We start from the raw sequence: 21,688 nt of genomic DNA on the forward strand, positions 1-21,688 counted from the left end.
GGTCTGTGGAAGTCGCTCTCAGGTGTTGCAATACAGCCTGGCTAGAAGGCGTAGAGGTATACAACGCCAGGTGTTCAGGGAACAGAAAGAGAAGGAAGATATAGAGAGATGAGAAACTGAGCAATGAAGAAAGACAAAAAGGGAAAAAGAGGGAAAAGAAAACAAAAAAAATTTTTAAAAAAAAAAGTAAAGCCCCTCCAACAAAAAACAGAAAAAAAAAAACAACAATAAAAGAAATGCCCTCAGGGATCCCTATGCACTTCTGTGCAAGCCAAGGCATAAGTCTTGTTGCCACACAGCACTGCCTGGCCAGAAAGGGCTCCCAACCCAAGAAAAGGAAAAGAAAACAAACAAACCATTCAAAACAAACAAACGAACCAAAGCCCTGGGATCCCCCCAGCGCGGCAGCCCAGACCGGGAAGCAGCTCCACACTTGAATGGAGCTCCACAGCCCCTCAGGAAGAAGCAAAGATGGCGCATGGAACCAGGTATTTGAGCAAAAGGAGGGGAGGTGGTGAGAGGTAAGGAAGAAATCAAAAGCAGAAAAAAAAGCAACACTAGCAGCCAACAAATGGCACTTAGAGAGCCAGCTAGTGCGGGCTGGTGTTTCTAGGACAAGAGACTATGTCTGCGGGAAGCAGAGGGGGCCGAGTGTGGGTGAAGAAGGGTAGGGACTGAAAGCATATATCACAAATTACCAGAGCTCTGCAGCCCCTCAGGAAGAAGCAAAGATGGTGCACTGAGCCATGTATTTGAGAGAAAGGAAGGGGAGGTGGTGAGAGGTAAGCAAGAAATCAAAAGAAGCAGAAAAAAGTAACACCAGCAGCCAACAAATGGCACTCAGAGAGCCGGCCCGTTCAGGTGTGTGGAATCCAAGCAGCCGGTGATTCCTGGTCAAGAGATTGTGGCCACGGGAAGCAGAGGAGGCCGAGTCAGTGTGAAGAAGGGCGGGGGCTGGGAAAGCATAGATCGCAAATTACCGGTTGTTTTGTCTCCCGCTGGACGCTCCATGAGGCTGCTTTCTCGTACCCCCTGTTTGCTGGTCTCCAATAGGAGTCCAAGATGGTGGATCCACACTGTGTTAGCTGGTAGGGGACCTCTGCATGAATCTCTCCTCGCTCTCCATTCTCTATCAGTTTTCTCACTGTATTTGGTGCTTGGCTGAGTTCTTTATCTCTTCATTTGATGTTTTAGGGTTTCAGGATTGTTGTATTCTCTCTTCGGCTTAGTTTTTCGGATCTTTGCTGTGGAGGGACAGCGTGGTGCTTCTGCCTAGATTGCCATTTTGCTGGAACTCCCATTATCTATTTTGAGGACACTATGGAAAGAATCTGAATATGGGACTAATATTGAGGGTGGAGTAAGGACATACAATACAGCTTTTAGTCTTTTCCTACCTTCACCATTTTGTTGAGTTTCATCTCACCAACCAGCACAACTTAATTTCCAAAGCCAATAGGCTCAATTTATTCCATTTGAAATCAATGATTATTCCCTCCTTCTCTATCCTTTTTTAGAACCTTGGTGGTATATTGGTTAAGAACTCAGCTGCTAACCAAAAGGCCGACAGTTCAAATCCACCAGCCACTCCTTGGAAACTGTAAATGGCAGTTCTACTCTGTTCTATTGGGTTACTATGAGTCAGAATCTACTTGACAGCAATAGGTTGGTTTGGTCTATCCTCTTTATTGTTGTTGTTAGGTGGTATCAAGTGGGTTCTGACTCATAGCGACCCTATATACAACAGAACAAAACATTGCCTGGTCCTGTGCCATCTTCATAACCATTGTTATGGTTCAGCCCATTGTTGCAGCCACTGTGTCAATCCATCTCATTGAGAGTCTTCCTCTTTTTCAATGAACCAATGTAACCAATGTAACCAATGCAACCAAGCATGATGTCCTTCTCCAGGTACTGGTTCTCCTGATAACATGTCCAAAGTATGTGAGATGATGTCTCGCCATCCTTGCTTTTAAGGAGCATTCTGGCTTTACTTCTTCCAAGATAGATTTGTTCATTTTTCTGTCAGTCCTTGGTATATTCAATATTCTTCGTCAACACCGTAATTCAAAGGCATCAATTCTTCTTCTGTCTTCCTTTTTCATTGTCTAGCTTTCACATGCATATGAGGTGATTGAAAACACCATGGCTTGGGTCAGGTGCACCTTAGTCCTTAAAGGTACATCTTTGCTTTTTAAAACTTTAAAAAGGTCTTTTGCAGCAGATTTTCCCAATGCAACACATCGTTTGATTTCTTGACTGCTGCTTCCATGGATGTTAATTGTGGATCCAAGAAAAGTGAAATCCTTGACAAATTCAATCTTTTCTCCGTTTATCATGATGTTGCTTGTTGTTGTTGTGAAAATTTTTGTGTTCTTTATGGTGAGATGTAAATCCATACTGAAGGCTGTAGTCTTTGATCTTTATCAGTAAGTGCTCCAAGTCCTCTTCACTTTCAGTAAGCAAAGTTGTGTCATCTGCGTAACACAGGTTGTTAACAAGTCTTCCTCCAATCCTGATGCTGAGTTCATATAGTCCAGCTTCTTGGATTATTTGCTCAGCATACAGATTAAATAAGTATGGTGAAAGGATACAACCCTGACTCACACCTTTCCTGATTTTAAACTATGTAGTATCCCCTTGTTCTGTTCGAAGAACTGCCTGTTCGTCTATGTACAGGTTCCTCAGTTAAGTGTTCTGGAATTCCCTTTCTCTGCAATGTTATCCATAGTTTGTTATGAATCCCACAATTGAATGCCTTTCCATAGTCAAGAAAACTCAGATAAACTTCTTTCTAGTATTTTCTGCTTTCAGCCATGATCCATCTGACATCAGCACTGATACTCCTCATTCCATACCCTCTTCTGAATCCAGCTTGAATTTCTGGCAGCTCCCTGTCAATGTACTGCTGCAACCACTTTTGAATGATCTTCAGCAAAATTTTACTTGTGTGTAATATTGATGCTATTGTTCGATAATTTCCACATTCTGCTGAATAGATCACCTTTCTCTGAAATAGGTATAAATATGAATCTCTTCCAGTCAGTTGGCCGGGTAGCTATCTTCCAAATTTCTTGGCATAGAGAAGTGAGCACTTCTAGCACTGTATCCATTTGTGGGAACATTTCACTTGGTATTCCTTCAATTCCCAGAGCCTTGTTTTTTGTCCATAGCATCTTCTCCCAGTTCTTCTCCTACTCTTCTGACTAGTCTTAATTATGCCCCGTTTCTGGGCCTCTCTTTATTCCACCTGTATCTTACGTAACTTGGTCTCACATAGCCCCATAGATTATCTCACATATTCTTGAGGTTGTAAGCTATTTTATGTGTTGTTTGTCCCCCCTTTCCATCCAAATCTATATTTATATCCAGTGCTCACTTCTTCCCTGAACAGCAGGTTTATATATCCAAACCACTGTTGCACTACTCCTCGTGAATGTCCCATTCACGTTTGGGACACATGCGTCGATAATCCCTGTCTCAAATAATAACTCTACCATCTGCAAAGTCTTTCTTCTGTATATCTTGGAGGCAGCCTACTTACAGTTAATGAATCACCAAATTCTGAAAAATTCCCTTGTGTAATATTTTTTAAAAATGCCATTTTCTTCTCTAGCTTGATTTCTACTTAACTGGGTAAGGCCTTCAAGATCTAATACTCAGATTAGTGCAACAGCCTCTTAACTGACCTCTCTAACCCTGGACTTGACCCCTGACATCCATGTTCTACATTGTTGTAAGATACTACTACTGAAAATATAAATTTGGCTATGGACACTGCCTTGATTAGAAATTTCCAGTCATTTTTATTATCAAAAGGGAGTCAATACAAACTCACTATTACAGATTATAAAACCATGCATAATAAGGCCCATAAACATCCCTTCAACCTCAATTCACTATCTTACAGCTTATATTCTAGTGATATCAAATTGCTTTAAGTTCGTCTAATCTTAAGAAAGCACCGCATTCCTCTATACCTTTGTGCATGCTTCTTCCTCTGCCAGTATTACCTTTTCCTTCCCTGACTAATTTTCCCTCAGGTCTTCTGGTTATCTTCTTCCAGAAGTCTTCAAGGATCAGGTGATAACTTTTTTGCCTTAGCATAATTTCTACCAAACACAGCACATTGGAGTAACAGACTACAAATTACTAGATATTGGGATATTTTAGCTCCAGTTCCTAATACTTGACATACAGTGCTTGTATGTATTGAATTAAACTCATTCAGAATTATCTATCAGAAATTCATCACATATTTATTCTATTATTTAAGGAATTTATTCAAGAACTGTAGGTCAGATAACTATTTTTAATATTCATTACTCACCATGTTTATGGGATCAACTGGTCCAATGCTGTTTACATAAACATCTGTTTCGATTACTGTTGGCCTCACTGCAAGATACCAACATAAAGAATAGTCAAAGATATAATCAGAAGTAGTTTTAAATAAATCTTAATAACTAGTAATATGTTGCCATTTCAATCAAAAAATATTCCTCATTATGGAATTCAGAAACCTGGACCATGACACAACACAAACACCTTTTCAGTTTACAAATTCAATCATATAACTAAAAAATTAATGTTTTTGAATAAAAACACTTTAGTGGACAATCTGAAAATGTTAAAAATATCTAAATCACCTACTAAAATTAAGGAATTAATTCAATGAAACTGTCCAGATAAATTGCTTTGAAATAACCATAAAATTTTAGGATTGGAATGGATTTTGAGCCCAAATAATATGTACTTCTATATAATGCATGTGCCTGAGTGGTGTGCCTTGAGGGGAAAAAAAAAAATTCTGATTTGTAGCTTTTGATGATTTCCACATTGTTTATACTATCACAATGGCTAATTTTATTCTACCAAAGTGTTATCAAGTAATGTAGAGTTGGGACAACATACTAATAAGTAGCTCTAACAAATCAGTATAATCCAGTTCCAGCTTACACTGGAACTTGGAGTATAGTTTCGAGTATTAAAAGAGAAAAAAGTTGATATTTCATGCAAAGCAGGGCTTCAAACCAGTTCTGACTAGTTCAGTCATGCCCAACAAAACAAAACTACAATGAACTCAAATTTGTAAAATGTGGGTATATTAGAACGATAACCAGAACTGGAAAAATTAGAGAGCAACACCCTGCTAGAAACTTAATCTCCATTTTAGAAAACAAGGGCATTGTGCGTGTTACATAGCAACCAAATCTCTTAATCAACAGAGTCAGAAACATTGTTGCCCTGCTCAAAGATGGCAGCCAACCTCACTGCTTTGAATGTGTGTTGCTCTCCACGGGTTGTCCTAGTTATCTAGTGCTGCTACAACAGAAATACCACAAGTGGATGGCTACAACAAACAGAAGTTTATTCTCTCACAGTCTAGGAGGCTAGAGGTCCAAATTCAGGGCGTCAGCTCCAGGAGAAGGCTTTCTTTCTCTGTTGGCTCTGGAAGAAGATCCTTGTCATCAATCTTACCCTGGACTAGGAGCTTCACAGTGCAGGGACCCCAGGTCTAAAGGACGCACTCTTCTCCTGGCGCTACTTTCTTGGGAGTATGAGGTTCCCCCCACCCCTGTGTCTCTCTGCTCCTTTCTCTCTTTCATGTCTCAAAAGAGATTAATTTAAGACACAACCTAATCTTGTAGATTGAGACTTGCCTCATTAACATAACTGCCTCTAATCTTTCCTAATTAACATCATAAAGGCAGGAAATTCACATCAGATGACAAAATGTAGACAATCACACAGTACTGGGAATTATGGCCTAGCCAAGCTGACAGATGTTTTAGGGGGAAGCAATTCAATCCATGACAATGGTCCTGGCAATAATCCAATCTCCTGCATCAGGCTCCTCTCAGGAGCCTCCTGAAAGAGCTCACTATGCCTCTTCCAAGTCTCCCATTCCAGGCTTCAACCTATAATTTTTCCCATTCTGGTTATCATTGTTGTACATCCACATTTTACAAATTTGTGTCTGTTCTGATTTCACTGCACTGACCACGACTGAACCAGTTTGAAGCCCTGACATAAAGCCCCTACCATCAGGTTTTCCTTGTAGGCGTATGGATATTATCCTATCAGTGATAGCATTGTACTTCAGGGTAGATCTTGAAATGGTCTTTTTGACAATGAATACAATGCCATTCCTCTTCAAGTTGTTAGTCCCAGCATAGTAGACCATATGATTGTTGGATTCAAAATGGCCAATACCAGCCCATTTCAGTTCACTAATGCCTAGGATATCAATATTTATGAGTTTTATTTCATTTTAGATGATTACCAATTTTCCTAGATTCATAATTTGTACATTCCAGGTTCTGATTATTAATGGATGTTTGCAGCTGTTTCTTCTCATTTTGAGTCGTACCACATTAGCAGATGAAGGTACCAAAAGCTTAACTCCATCCACATCATTAAGGTCAATTCTACTTTGAGGAAGCAGCTCTTCCCCAGTCATCTTCTGAGTGCCTTCCAACCTGAAGGGCTCATCTTCCAGCACTATATCAGACTATGTTCCACTGCTATCCATAAGGTTTTTACTGGCTAATTCTTTTCAGAAGGCTAAGGTGTGCCTGACTCAAATCATGGTTTTTTCAATCACCTCATATGCATGTGAAAGCTGGACAATGAATAAGGAAGACCAAAGAAGAATTGACGCTTTTGAATTGTGGTATTGGCAAAGAATACTGAATATACCATGGACTGCCAAAAGAACAAACAAATCTGTCTTGGAAGAAGTACAAACAGAATGCTCCTTAGAGGCAAGAATGGTGAGACTGCATCTCACATACTTTGGACATGTTATCAAGAGGGATCAGTCCCTGGAGAAGGACATCACGTTTGGTAAAGTAGAGGGTCAGTGATAAAGAGGAAGATCCTCAACAAGATGGATTGACACGGTGGCTGCAACCATGGGCTTATGCATAACAATCATGAGGATGGTGCAGGACAGGGCAGTGTCTTGTTCTGTTCTACATAGGGTCACTATGAGTTGGAACCAACTCAACAGCACCTAACAACAACAACCACCACCAGGTCTGGCTGGTTTGAGGAGCTTAATAAATATTTGTTCATACCTTCTTCCTCTCTTGTTAATTAACAATATTTCTAAAATACAGGTATACAGGTTGTTTATAGTTGGCTCCAGTGTAAGGTGTATTTTTACCTAATTCTCACAAATCATCTTGTACGGATGTCCTTATGAACACCTCATCTATTGTGCCTTGTTTATAATCATTCATGCTTTTTCAGTTAATGTTTAAATGGCAAAGTATTTTTGTATTCTATCAGAATGTTAACACAGATCAGCCCTTTAAAAAGTTTATCAAATGACAGCATTAACAAACATACAGGTTAGTGCCATATCTGGTTGTGATGTGGACTTTCAACGTTTGTCAGGTATTATCTCCTTCTTAAAATAAAATTGAACATAATAATAATTTATATCCATACGCTTGTTTCGATTGCCATGGAAAACACTTTCTTTTTTTTTATACTACTTCCACTAACACCAAGAAATAAGATACAACGGATTCATTTATTGATTCAGCAACTATGTGTTGAGGGCTGGGTGTACAGTAATGGGTACACAAGGTAGACAAGAAAGAAAAAATACTCCAGCAACATAATCTGCCACTTCTCTCACAGGGAATTATACAGACATAAAGCAAATGAGACAAAGCAAATAAACTACCTTGGAGATTGAACACATACTAAAGTGGCATGTTTTTAGTAATATGTGTTCAGTTCTCCTTTCTAAACTTTATCTGTTTTCTGGGCTAGTGTTCCTAATTATCTTATAATTCAGACACTATGATTGACTTGAGAAGATGTGTCTCCTTCTCTAATACATGGCTCAGTCTGCCCAAGTCTCCCTGTCTAGGCATTTTCCAATCTAGCAGAGCTCCAGGTCAAAAATTTTGGAGGAAAAATTGAGTCATTTTGAAAAACAATGTCTATGTAATTTTAAAACAATATTTATTTTCACTCCTTGCAATTAAAAAATGTACATTTAAGAAACGATTCTTCAAGTCAAGATTTTATAGCATGGCGTACATATTTTCTTGGCTAGAAAAATAAATAAGAGTTGTTATGAAATAATTTTGGTAGGCAATGTGGTCTCTAGATTTATACATGCTTGAAAATGCAATTCAATCTGCTAGTTAAAAATTTGGATCTCTTAAATAAAATAGGTAATATTATTTGTCCCCCATGTGTCTGTCAGTTTGTGATACTGTGGAGGCTTGCGTGTTCCTGTGATGCTGGAAGCTATGTCCCTGGTATTCAAATACCAGCAGGATCACCCATGGTGGACAGGTTTCAGCTGGGATTCCAGACTAAGACAGACCAGGAAGAAGAACCTGGTGGTCCACTTCTGAAAAAAATCAGCCAGTGAAAATTTTATGAAGAGCAGCAGAACATTGTCTGATATAGTGCCAGAAAATGAGCCCCTCAGGTTGGAAGGCACTCAACAAATGCCTGGGGAAGAGCTGCCTCCTCAAAGTAGAGTAAGCCTTAAAGACCTGGATGAAGTCCAGCTTTCAGGACTTTCATCTGCTCATGAAGCATGACTCAAAATGAGAAGAAACAGCTACAAACATCCGTTAATAATTGGAACGTGGAATGTACGATGTATAAAAAAACCCATTGTTGTTGAGTTGGTTCCATCTCATACTGACCCTATAGGACAGAGTAGAACTGCCCCATAGGGTTTCCAAGGAGTAGCTGTTGGAGTCGAACTGCCAACCATTTGGTGAGCAGTCAAATGTTTAAGTACTGCTTGACCAGTGCTCTCTACCAAGTATGAATCTAGGGAAAGTTGGAAATTGTCAAAAATAAAAGGAATGCATAAACATCGATATCCTAGGCATTAGTAAGCTGAAATGGACTTGTATTGGCCATTTTGAATAGGACAATCATATGGTCTACTATGCCAGGAATGACAACTGGAAGAGGAATGGCGTTGCATTCATTGTCAAAAAGAACATTTCGAGATCTAGCCTGAAGTACAACGTTGTCAGTGATAGAACAATATCCATACGCTTACAAGGAAGATCACTTAATACGACTATTATTCAAATTTACACACCAACCACTAAGGCCAAAGATGAAGAAATTGAAGATTTTTACCAAATTCAGGAGTCTGAAATTGATTGAACATGCAATCAGGATGTATTGATAAGTACTGGTGATTGGAATTCAAAAGCTGGAAACAAAGAAGGATTGGTAACTGGAAAATATGACCTTGGTGATAGAAACCATGCTGGAGATTGCATGATAGAATTTTACAAGACCAATGACTTCTTCACTGTAAATACATTTTTTCAAAAACATAACCAGCAACTATACACAGTAATCAAATCAACTACACCTGTAGAAAGAGATAATGGAAAAGCTCAATATCATCAATAGGAACAAGGCCAGGGGCCGACTGCGGAACAGGCCATCAATTGCTCATATGCAAATTCAAGTTGAAGCTGAAGAAAATTAGAACAAGTCCAAGACAGTCAAAATACGGCCTCGAGTATATTCCACCTGAATTTAGAGATCGTCTCAAGAGCAGACTGGATGCATTAAAACTAATGACAGAAGACCAGATGAGCTGTGGAATGACATCAAGGTCATCATACGGAAAGAAAGCAAGATATCATTAAAAAGATCCACAATGAAGACCCATGGAAGCAGCAGACAAGAAATCAGACAACGCATTGCATTGGGCAAATCTGCAAAAGACCTCTTTAAAGTTTTAAAAAGTAAAGACGTTACCTTGAAGATTAAGGCACGGCTGACCCAAGCCATGGTGTTTTCAACGGCCTCGTAAGCATGAAAAGCTGGACAATGAATAAGGAAGACAGAAGAAAAATTGATGCCTTTGAATTATGGTGTTGGAGAAGAATATTGAACATACAATGGACTGTCAGAAGAACGAACAAACCTGTCTTGGAAGAAGTACAGTCAGAATGCTTCTTAGAAGCGAGGATGGTGAGACTTTGTCTCACATCCTTTAGACATGTTATCAAGAGGGATTGGTCCCTAGAGAAAGACATCATGCTTGGTAAAGTAGAGGGTCAGCAAAAAAGAGGAAGACCCTCAACTAGATGGACTGACACAGTGCCTACAGCAATGGACTCAAGCATAACAACAATCATGAGGATGGCACAGGACCAGGTAATATCTTATTCTGTTGCACATAGGGTCGCTATGAGTCGGAACCGACTCTACAGCACCTAACAAAGACAAATATGATTTGTAGAATGTTTTATAATTTAACATATGCTGATGACTTCTGAGGTAAGTTGCTTTAACTGTTTGCCATTTATTTCTGACTAGCTATGTATTGTAACCAGTAAATGTCATATAATTAAGCTAATTATAGCTATATTTACAGAAAAGTTTTTATGAAAGCCAATTAATAACAAGACTATAGCCTTCTTAGTTCCACTTTTAAGTATAGTTATTACCTGTTACTAGCAATTAAGTGAAACATTGCACTCATATAATTAGACTTTTTCACTTCAGCTGGTAAATCAACAAACTCTTGGTGCCTGCTCTTTATGGTTTGGTATCCAGGACTGCACAGATTTGTCTACACAGAGACAACTGATTTCCAAGGACATCTTGATTTACAGGATGTACTTTTCATATTTATGGTATAGAAAACTTCAGATATGAGTGAGCTCTCCTATTTTCCTATTGAGATTTTTTCAGCCAATTATAAGAAGAAAATATGTGTACTAGAAAAATACTAACTCTGGTATTAAGAGTATGAGCCACATTGCCATTGGGAATACTGGGGTACTTCATGAGAGACATAAAGCATGCTCATCTGGGATGGGACTCAAGAATAGTCACATCAGTAAGTCCAGTATAGAATATCATTATTGACAAAGAAGTTAATCAATGAATAATTTTTATATATTTTAACTTTGGATCTTTTTTGAGTTCTCTTGTACTCCATTTTATAACTTCAGGCTGCTGGTATCTGACCTTATCCTTTAATCTACAGCTTGAGGAAACTCGAGGAAAAATAAACCTGAAAGTGAAATAAATCTGAAATATTTCAGATTAACTTTTAAATCACAAGTAGTAATTCTATGCTTCAAATTATATAGGAAGAAGAAGAAAACAACAGAAATATGTAATTCTACCTTAATAATGATTCATTACCGTGTGTATTGATTAATATTATGAACAATATTTGTGAGTGAAATCATTTAAAAATAGGCCTGTAGGTAATTGAGTAAGTACTCTTTCTTAGCACTAAGAGTTTTCTCAGCCCACTCAAAGTTTGATAATTGTAGGATTTTAGTGATACTCCAAAAGGAAAACATCATGTTTCAATTCAAAACTAGACAAATGGAACTAAACGGGAGTTGCCATTCCAGTCTTATTAAAGTATGTCTAGAAAGTGAGCACAGACTATGTTTAACTCTATACACACAAAGATCAAAGATCTCTTTCTTCACGATAATGTAACAGTAAGTGAGAAAACCATGTACTGCCACAGCAAATTTAATTCTTGATGCACAGAAGGATGGTAGAGATGGCACTGGATTATTTTTGTAAGGCCCCTTTCTGTGCTATTATTCTAAGTACTTTGCTTTAAGGATCTCACAGGAATTTAAGTAGAGAAACTCCCAGCAGGAATGAGTATATAGAAAGAACAGAGGTTCAGGGCAACTCAAAGAACACACAGAGAATAGGAAGAGGACGAGAAAAAAATAAATAGAAGAAAGCAATCATATCAATCAAGTTTCCAGGCACCTGAGACAAAACTGAGGAGAGTTAACTCTAGATGTGGGTAACTGGTTTATTAATCTGATGATAAAAACTAAAATGGATTTTTAAAATATTTTGTCCATAGATTATATTAACTATGCTTTCTTGGACACCCTATTTCAATCCCTTTAAGATATTTTGGCATTTTACATAGCTTTTTGATCACCTTCAGATATTAACATTAATTCGAGTCAATTAAAAACTCTAATCCTGGAGCATAAGTTTTACAGCAAACTTACTGTCCTAGAATAGACATTGAAAAAAAGGGTCCCACTGATATAGATATTGCAGTTATCACACACAGACGTTAAAATAAATATGAATACTATGTTCACATTGCTCTAGAATGGAGAGTGGGGGTCCTCAACCCAGAAAAAGACATCACAATTGGGTCTAGATCCTTCTTCCCAGGCATTACTAATAAGGGAAATGTAAACCACCACTCTACCATCTCCCACAGAAGGTTACAAATAGAGAAAGAAATACTTAAGACTGTGCTGTCTAATGGAGCCCTGGTGGCGCAGTGGTTAAGAGCTACAGTGTACTACGGCTGCTAACCAAAAGGTCAGCAGTTTGAATCCACCAGCCATTCCTTGGAAACCCTATGGAGCATTTCTGCTCTGTCCTATATGGTCACTATGAGTCGGAATAGACTCGAAAGCAATGAGTTTTTCAAAGGGTGCTGTCTAATTATTTAGTTACTTGGAACATCCAAACCAAACCAAATAAGTCGATTCTAACTCATGGCGACCTCACATGTGTCATAGTAGAACCATGCTCTATAGGGTTTTCAATGGCTTATTTTTCAGAAGTAGAAAATCAGGCCTTTTCATCACTTGGAAGATATGGTTATTTAAATTGCAACATATATTAGTTAACTTTAAATAAAATGAATACTTATTTCCTTGTAGTTGTTAGGTGTCGTTGAGTCAGTTCCGACTCATAGCGACTCTATGCACAACAGAAAGAAACACTGCCTGGTCCTGCGCCATCCTCACAATCATTATGCTTGAGCCCATTGTTGAAGCCACTGTGTAAATCCATCTCTTTGAGGATCTTCCTCTTTTTCACTGACGCTCTACTTTACCAAGCATGATGTCCTCTAGGGAAGCATGATGTCCTCTAGGGATTGATCCCTCCTCATAACATGTCCAAAGTATGTGAGAGGTAGTCTCACCATCCTTGCTCCTAAGGAGCGCTCTGACTGTACCGCTTCCAAGATAGATTTGTTCGTTCTTTTGGCAGCCCATGGTATATTCAATATTCTTTGCCAACACCATAATTCAAAGGCGTCAATTCTTCGGTCTTCCTTATTCATTGTCCAGCTTTCACATACATATGAGGCGACTGAAAACATCATGGCTTACATCAGGTGCACCTTAGCCTTCAAGGTGACATCTTTGCTTTTCAACACTTTAAAGAGGTCTTTTGCAGCAGATTTGCCTAATGCAACGTGTCATTTGATTTCTTGGTTCCATGGGTTATTCAATCCGTATACTGAACAAATAATCTGAGAAGCTTGACTAAATGAAGAAGAGTGGGACATCAGGATTGGAAGAAGACTCATTGACAACCTGTGTTATGCAGATGACACAGCCTTCCTTTCCGAAATTGAAGATGACTTGAGGCACTTAGTGATGAAGATCAAAGACTTCAGTATGAATTACACCTCAACATAAAGAAAACAAAAATCCCCACAACTGGACCAGTAAGCAACATCATGATAACAGAGAAAAGATTGAAGTTGTCAAAGATTTCATTTTTACTTATTTTCTTAGCCACATAAATTACATTTCAAGTGCTCTATAGCTATGTGTATAACAGTGCAGAAGAGCATTTCCATCATTACAGAAATTTCTAGTGAAAAATGCTGAGCAATGGTTCTCAATGAGAATCGCTGCCTCTGTGGGTCATTTTGTAAATCTCTGGGTAACTGTGGCTATCACAAAATTTGGGTATGTTAGAGGTGTTTAGTACATAAAGTCCCTGAAACTCACAGATCACATGCAATGAAGGCTTATTCTACATTCATCAAGATTTTTGAATGTCATGTTCAACATTCATGCATGTAAAAACACTTGTGTTACCTAGAAGGTAACAATTTTCACATATAAATGCAAAGTATTTTTACATTATTTTAATATTCACTAAATGCAATACTGTGTAAAACAAAGAAAATGGCATTATTTTCTTCTGAACTTTGCCAAGAGTTGTACACATCTTAGATACTATGCCACTGATAGAAATGCTTCTCATAATAAGGGAGTCACTGATGCTACACCTCTCTATTATTTTACTTTCATGTCTTTCCAATATAGAGTGATTCTATGAATAAGTTCAAGCATCTGACATCTTTATTATGTCTTTCACTATAGCTTTGCCCATGCATTTGTATACAGAATATAAGATATTTTGTTATAAATTAACTTGATTTTCCATCTTCACTTTATAATTAAGGATATTTGATTTAAAAAAATATTGGGAATATCTTCTTAGAATAGACAACTTATATCTCATTCTACAGTGTAACATTTGTTCAGGCAGTAGGCTTAGTAACCTGCTCCTATATCTGGTCAAGGAAAAACAGCATTAGAAAGGAGTGGCTGGATTTAAAGAACCAGAAGCAGTGTAGTATTCAGCATACCTAGCCTTTAGCATGTCTAGGATATTTGATTTGTATGTGAGTGTGAGTATAATGCACACCAAAAGAATATTACTGGGCTAGAAGCATCTCACCATATTTTGGCCCAAGAGAGCTACCCACTAGCAGCATGTATTTCTGGACTAGATTGTCAATGAAAGGACATAAAGGGAGTGGAAGACGTTTAAAAGCATACGTATTTCCCATGTCAATGAAATGAGAAGTATAGAATGCCTATGGAAAAACACTCATTCCCTCCTACCTATAAGAGAGTCATTATTTATATGTCTACTCCTTAAAGTACACCAGTGTCCGACTGGTATTAGCTCAAAAAGAAGTTATTACTAACAAGACAAAGGTTTTAACTGCACCTAGTTAAATGGAGACAGATACTATTTCTACTCCTCTGTAAGGAGATCAGGTGGTACAATGGTTAAGCACACAGCTGCTAACCTGCACTGTGGGAGAAAAGACCTGGTGATCTGTTCTCATAGAAGTTACAGCCTAGGAAACCCTATAGGACAGTTCTACTCTGTCCTGTAGGGTCGCTCTGAGTCAGAATCTGCTCAATGGCACACAACAACAACATCCTCCATGTATAGGAGTCCCTGGGTGGTACAAATGGTTAAGTGTTCATTTATTAACTGAAAAGCTGGCAGTTCAAACCTACCCAGAGCCACCTTGGATGACAAGCCTGGCAATCTTCTTCTGAAAGTTCACAGCCTTGAAAACCCTATAGAGCACAGTTCTATTCTTCACACCGGGGGTAACAATGAGTCTGAACTGACTCAAAGGCAACTAACAACAATTCTGCTATGTTCCCAACGCTTAAAGTCTAGAAGACCACCCTCCTTCCTCCCACATCCTTCTATGTCCCTGTCTAGAGGCACTTGTCTAGCCTGTGTCCAGGGAGTGGAATAGTTGGAAATCTGTTTAGATGTTAAATTTTTAAACAAGAGCAATATTTAAATAACTGACACTGGTGTGAAAATCATAGAAACTACATAAAAATTTTGTTAAGAAATAGAAAAAGAAGATTAACATAGAACATTGAAGCCAAAACAGAAAAATAAATGAGGTCTTTTAATGTTAATTTCTCATTAATTTGAGAAAGCCCCAAGAAGCTGCTTATAAAATTTTTCATAGCACCACCAAAGGGAAAAGATAATATCAAAAATTTTGGACAGAAAGGAATGCCTTCAGAGATATCTCAACTATTAAACCATTTATGACATATGCTCCAAGATGCACAAATAAAATTCATGAGACAGTTATCAAGGCATATAACGCCAGGTGTCAGCAAGTCAATTCTGACTCAGCGTGACTATGCATCAGAGTCGAACAGTACTCCTTAGGGTTTTCAATGACTAACTTTTAGGAAGTAGATCACCAGGTCTTTCTTTTGAGGGATCTCTGTGTAGACTGGAATCTTCAGCCTCTTGTTTAGCAGCCAAGCATGTTAACCATTTGCACCACTGAGGGACTTCATCAAGGTATACAGACAAGCTTCATCTAATCTATTAAACAAAGTGATCATATCATAGGTGCATACAGAATTTGAAAGGTCATATCCAGATCTGAAATAACCGTATTTAAAATGTTAAATCCATAGAGTAGAACAATTGTTAAAATATCTACACATGGACTAAAAATTTTATCTGCATTGGGTTCCATTTAGCATCAATTCATTCAGCATTATAGTAACTAGGGATATAGTGATTTATAGTTTCAGGGAACTTACGTTATAGAAAGAAAACTGGCAGTCAAATAACACCAGTAAAGTATGAAGAGTAAAGGAGCCCTGGTGGCACAGTGGTTAAACACTTGACTGCCAACTAAAAGATCGGCAGTTCAAACCCACCAGCCACTCCGAAGGAGAAAGATGTGGCAGTCTGCTTTCATAAAGATTACAGCCTTGGAAACCCTATGGGGGCAGTTCTACTCTGTCCTATAGGGTCACTATGAGTCAGAATCACCTTGGTGGCAACGGGTTTGATAATGAGTAAGATGGAAGTACAGACTTCTGCTCCTTCTTGTGATCAGTAACCAGTGTGAAACTAACTCTCTCCATAAAAACAACTTAAAAAATTGTTTGAAATTAAAAATAATATATAGATGGTTAAAGGAATCACAGAGCAACTAAAGGCAGCTGAGATTTGATTCAACAATTTCCTGGAAAAAAATACATTGAGGTGAGCTCTACATTATTGTTCGGCTACTTTGTCCCCTAGGTGCATTTCATGTTTCACTGTACAGCAATAGTAACTGAACAGAACATGGTGGCCTAGAGCTTGCAGCTATCTCGTTGGGCTGGAGAGACAAAAATTGGAGTTAAAGCCTGTCAAATCAGCTAGGACTGCCCTGGAGTAAAGGAAACCACAGGGAATTTAATCAGACATTCTGTATGCAACTTCCCCTCAAAGCATTTGCTAATTCCTAAACTCTGCATGTGCATGGTAAGATGCTGAGAAACCAAACATCAGTCAGCTGCTAAAAGTCTAAAATAATATGTAGAGATTTCAGTTATTTCAGGGATGTTCGGACCCACTGTGGAGAGGGGTTCCTGGTATACACCTCAGGCTATTAATTGAAACATTTGAAATTGCTATGCCCTAGGAGAAAAAAAAGTTTTACAAAAAGAAATGCACTGGTTTTGACCAGATCAAGTGATTTTCCTTTACTCAATCTGGACAAGCAAAGACACAATTTAATTCTCACTGGTGGGAAATAACATCAATTAGAATTTCTGTTATTTTTCATATATTCTACTAGCATTCAATCAAAAATTAGCATGCAATTCATAAAACAGAATCAAATCACCTTAACCAAGAGAAAAAAGTTTTAAAAAGTCTCACAAATGATCAAGATATTTGAGTTATTAGACAAAGAGTTTAAAATAACTGATTAATATGCTCAAAAAAATGGACTAAAAGATGGAAAATTTGATAAAATATCTGAAATCAATTTAAAAATCAGGGGCAGATATTAGAACAAAGAGTTAACAAACTGGAAAAGAAGTCAATTAAAAAGTAATAGATTGCAACACCGAGAGGGAAAAAAAGAAAATTATAAAAAAGACTGTATGAGACATAATGGACATGGTGAAAACATCAAACATACCTGTAACTGCAGCCCAGGGAAATTGAGACAGAACCAATATTTGAAGAAATATTGGCCAAGAATTTTCCAGAACAAATTAAAAATCCAACCTACATATTAAAGCAGTTTTAGGAACCCACAAAAAAAACAAAAACCAAATAAACAAAAATCTAGGGACATCAGAGTAAAACTGTAGAAAACCAAAGCTTAAGAAAATTTTAAAAACAGCCAGAGATAAAAATATTTTACCATCAAAATAGCATCTTTAAGATTAAAAGTAATAAAAGATTGAAACAATAAAAGCCAGACAAATGTGCGATAACATTTATTAAGTTTGGAAAGGAAGTAACAGCCATCCTAGATTTCTATATCCATTGAAAATATCATTCAAAAATGAAGGCAACACAAAAACATTTTTATACGAATATCGAAATGATTTTTTGCCAGGAGATTTCTATCAAAAGAAATACTAAAGCAAATCTCTTTCTAATGAAAACACAATATTGAAGAAAAAAGAACACAAGAAAGGGTAATTTCATGTAAAAGTTAATTTTTAAAACACTTTAAAAGGCAGTAATAATGATAATGTTTTACGCTATTCCAAATACACATAGAATTAAAATGCATGGCAATAATATTTTTAAAAGTACTGAAAAGAATATATTAGTTTAGGGTGTAGGCCTGTAAGGTTCTTCAATTTTGATAAAAGTACTGATTTATGGTTGGGTCTATTAAGTAAGAATGCATATTTTAATTACTAAAAAATAGTTAATAAATGTATACCTAATAAGGTAATAAAAAGAGGTGATAAAATAATAAATACTGGATGAATCAAACGAAGAAAAAAAATGGAGAAAAAGAAAAGCAATACAGAACATTTTAAATGGATTTGAAAAATGGGAAAAAATAGAAAGGCAGCAAATTTAAACAATATATACAATAATTACCATAAATATACCTCTACTAAAAATTCAACTTAAAAGACAAAAATCATCAAACTTCATAATAAGGAAACAAAACCCAAATATATTCTTACTAAAAGAAGTGATCTAAACATCAGAATACAAAAAAAAAAAAAAAGGAAAGTAAAAAGATGAAAAAAAGATATGCCAGACTGGGAGGAGACTTCCTGCAAAATGGCGCTCTAGGCAGAAGCACCACGCCATCCCTACACAACACAGATCTGAAAAACTAAGCCGAACAGAGAAAACAACAATCCTGAAACCCTAAAACATCAAATGAAGAGATAAAGAACTCAGCCAAGCACAAAATGGAGTGAGAAAACTGACAGAGAACGGAGAGCGAGGAGAGATTCACGCAGAAGTCCCCTATCAGCTAAAGCAGCATGGATCTGCCATCTTGGACTCCTATCGAAGACCAGCAAATAGGGGTACGAAAAAGCAGCTTCATGGAGCTTCCAGCTGGAGACAAAACAACCCATAATTTGCGATATGCGCTTTCCCACCCCCCACCATTCTTCACCCCCACTCAGCCTCCTCTGCTTCCCACGGCCACAATCTCTTGTCCAGGAAGCACCAGCTCCTTAGATTCCACCCACCTGAACGCGCTGGCTCTCTGACTGCCATTTGTTGGCTGCTGGTGTTGCTTTTCTCTGCTTCTTTTCATTTCTTCCTTACCTCTCACCACCTCCCCCTGCTTTCGCTCAAATACCTGGCTCCGTGTGCCATCTTTGCTTCTTCCTGAGGGGCTGCAGAGCTCCGGTAATTTGTGATACATGCTTTCCTACCCCCTACCCTTCTTCACCCACACTCAGCCTCCTCTGTTTCCCGAGGACACAGTCTTTTGTCAGGGAAGCATCGGGCTGATGGGATTCCACCAGCCCGCACTAGCTGGCTCTCTGAGTGCCATTTGTTGGCTGCTGCTGTTGCTTCTTTTGCACTTCTTTTGATTTCTTCCTTACCTCTCACCACCTACCCCTCCTTTCGCTCAAATACCTGGCTCCGTGCACCATGTTTGCTTCTTCCTGAGGGGCTACAGAGCTCCGTTCGAGTGTGGAGCTGCTTCCCAGTCTGGGCTGCCGCACTGGTGGGATCCCGGGGCTTTTGTTCGTTTGATTGTTTTGAATGATTTGTTTGTTTTCTTATCCTTTTCTTGAGTAAGGAGCCTGTTCTGGCCAGGCGGTGAGCGTGGCTTGGAACCTACCCCCTCAGCCTGCACAGACGTGCAGAGGGATCTCTGAGGGCATTTCTTTTTTGTTGAGTTTCTTTTTTTCTGTTTTCTGGGGGGCTTTTCTTGTTGTTGTTTTTTTTAATTTGTTTTCTTTTCCCTCTTTTTCCCTTTTTGTCTTTCTTCATTACTCAGTTTCTCGTCTCTCTATATCTTCCTTCTCTTTCTCTTCCCTGAATATCTGGCATTGTATACCTCTACAACTTCTAGCCAGGCTATACTACAACACCTGAGAACAACTTCTCCAGACCTCATAGCCACACCGGTGGGATCCCTGGGAACTTTGCTGTTCTTTTCCCTTTCCAATTTTTATTTATTCATTCTTTTCTTTTTTTTTCTTCCTCTTCCCCTTTCTGCGTTTCTCCATTTCATAGACTCTCATCTCTCCACTCCAACGGCAAGCTCCCCTAACATTTTTTCTGGTTTCTTTGTAAGTTTTTGGCTCCTGTTCCTCTCTCCTCTCTCCCATATCCATCTTAGCTTCACACATAAAAATCTCCCCCCTACATCTTGCCTACCTGCACTGTGAGCTTAACATCGCACCACCAAGCAGCACAGGCAAGGCCTACTGGAACCTGCCCTGCACTGATCACCAACCTGCCCTGGTGTCTGTAGTAAGTGCCACAAACAACCCGTCCCACTAACTCCTCTTCAGCTAGACCTGTCCTGCTGTACCATATCTAAGCGACTGACCCTGCCAATTGGAGAAGGAGGCAAAAAGTATCATGCCCACAGATGAGCAAACAACAAAGAACACACAGCCTGCCTGCTCAGACATAGCCATATTAAAGAAAAAAGGGAAGAAACAAATAAATCTAAAATCAATAAACAAGAAAAATAACTACTGAATGCCCTGAAGACAGCAGACAATATCAAAACATTTACAAAAACAGGACAGGATGGCTCCAGTAGACATCCTAAATAAAACACCAGATGACTTTCCAGTGGAAGAAAAGGCACTAGAACTACTTGAAAGGAAATTCAAAACTCTAATAATCAGAATTCTACAAAAGCTGAAGCAAAAAGCATACAAAAATGAGGAAAAAATAGACAAATTCATGGAAAATACAGACGAAGAATTCAAGAAAATAATGCAGGAACAAAATGCCAAAATAAATTCACAACTAGAAATTATACAAAAATAGCAATTAGAAATCCAAAAGATAAACAAGATTTCAGAAATGGATGGTGTCATAGAAGGTCTGAGAAGCAGATTTGAAATGGTGGAAGACAGGATCAGTGGAATTGAAGACAAACACTTGGATACAACACTATTTGAGGAAAACTCAGAAAAAAGAACAAAGAAAAATGAGACCCTGAGACTTACATGGGATACAATCAAAAGCAAAAATATGCAAGTGATTGAAGTTCCAGAACAGGAGAAGAAAACAGAAAACACAGAGAGGATCATTGAAGAACTGCCGACATAAAACCTCCCCAATATCATGAAAGATGAAAGGCTGGCCATCCAAGAAGCTCAACGAACCCAATATAGAAGAGACCCCAAAAGAAAATCACCAAGTCATATCATATTCATACTCGCCAAAACCAAAGACAAAGAATCCTGAGAGCAGCTCGTGAAAAACAAGAAGTCACATACAGAAGACAAATAATAAGACTAAACTCAGATTATTCAGCCAAAACCATGCAGGCAAGAAGGCAATGGGATGACATACGTAAAATTCTGAAAGAAAAATCTTGCCAACGAAGAATAACATATCCTGCAAAACTCTCGTTCAAATATGATGGTGAAATTAGGTCATATCCAGATAAACACAAATTAAGGGAATATGTAAAAGACAAACCAAACTTACAAGAATATTAAAGGGAGTTCTTCGATCTGAGAACAAACAACTTCAGCTCACAGGCAGAATCTAGGATGAAGGATTGTACCAGCCAGATACCAATCCAGGAAATGAACTCTCAAGGATTATCCAAAGCCAAAAGAAATACAACAGGGAATCAGAGCAGTTAATC

General features: G+C 38.2%; 1 protein-coding gene across 1 annotated transcript in view; it reads right to left on the reverse strand.

Moving 5' to 3' along the window:
• GABRG1 (gamma-aminobutyric acid type A receptor subunit gamma1) overlaps window positions 1-21,688 on the reverse strand; it is a 135,654-nt gene that overhangs the window by 68,370 nt on the left and 45,596 nt on the right. Inside the window, exon 3 of the mRNA XM_004389027.2 lies at window positions 4,331-4,398. Within this exon, the coding sequence (XP_004389084.1) occupies window positions 4,331-4,398 (68 nt within the window). The remainder of the gene's footprint in view (window positions 1-4,330; window positions 4,399-21,688) is intronic.

This window comes from Trichechus manatus, unplaced genomic scaffold, assembly GCF_000243295.1.
Source record: "Trichechus manatus latirostris isolate Lorelei unplaced genomic scaffold, TriManLat1.0 scaffold00231, whole genome shotgun sequence".
Lineage (NCBI taxonomy): Eukaryota > Metazoa > Chordata > Mammalia > Sirenia > Trichechidae > Trichechus > Trichechus manatus.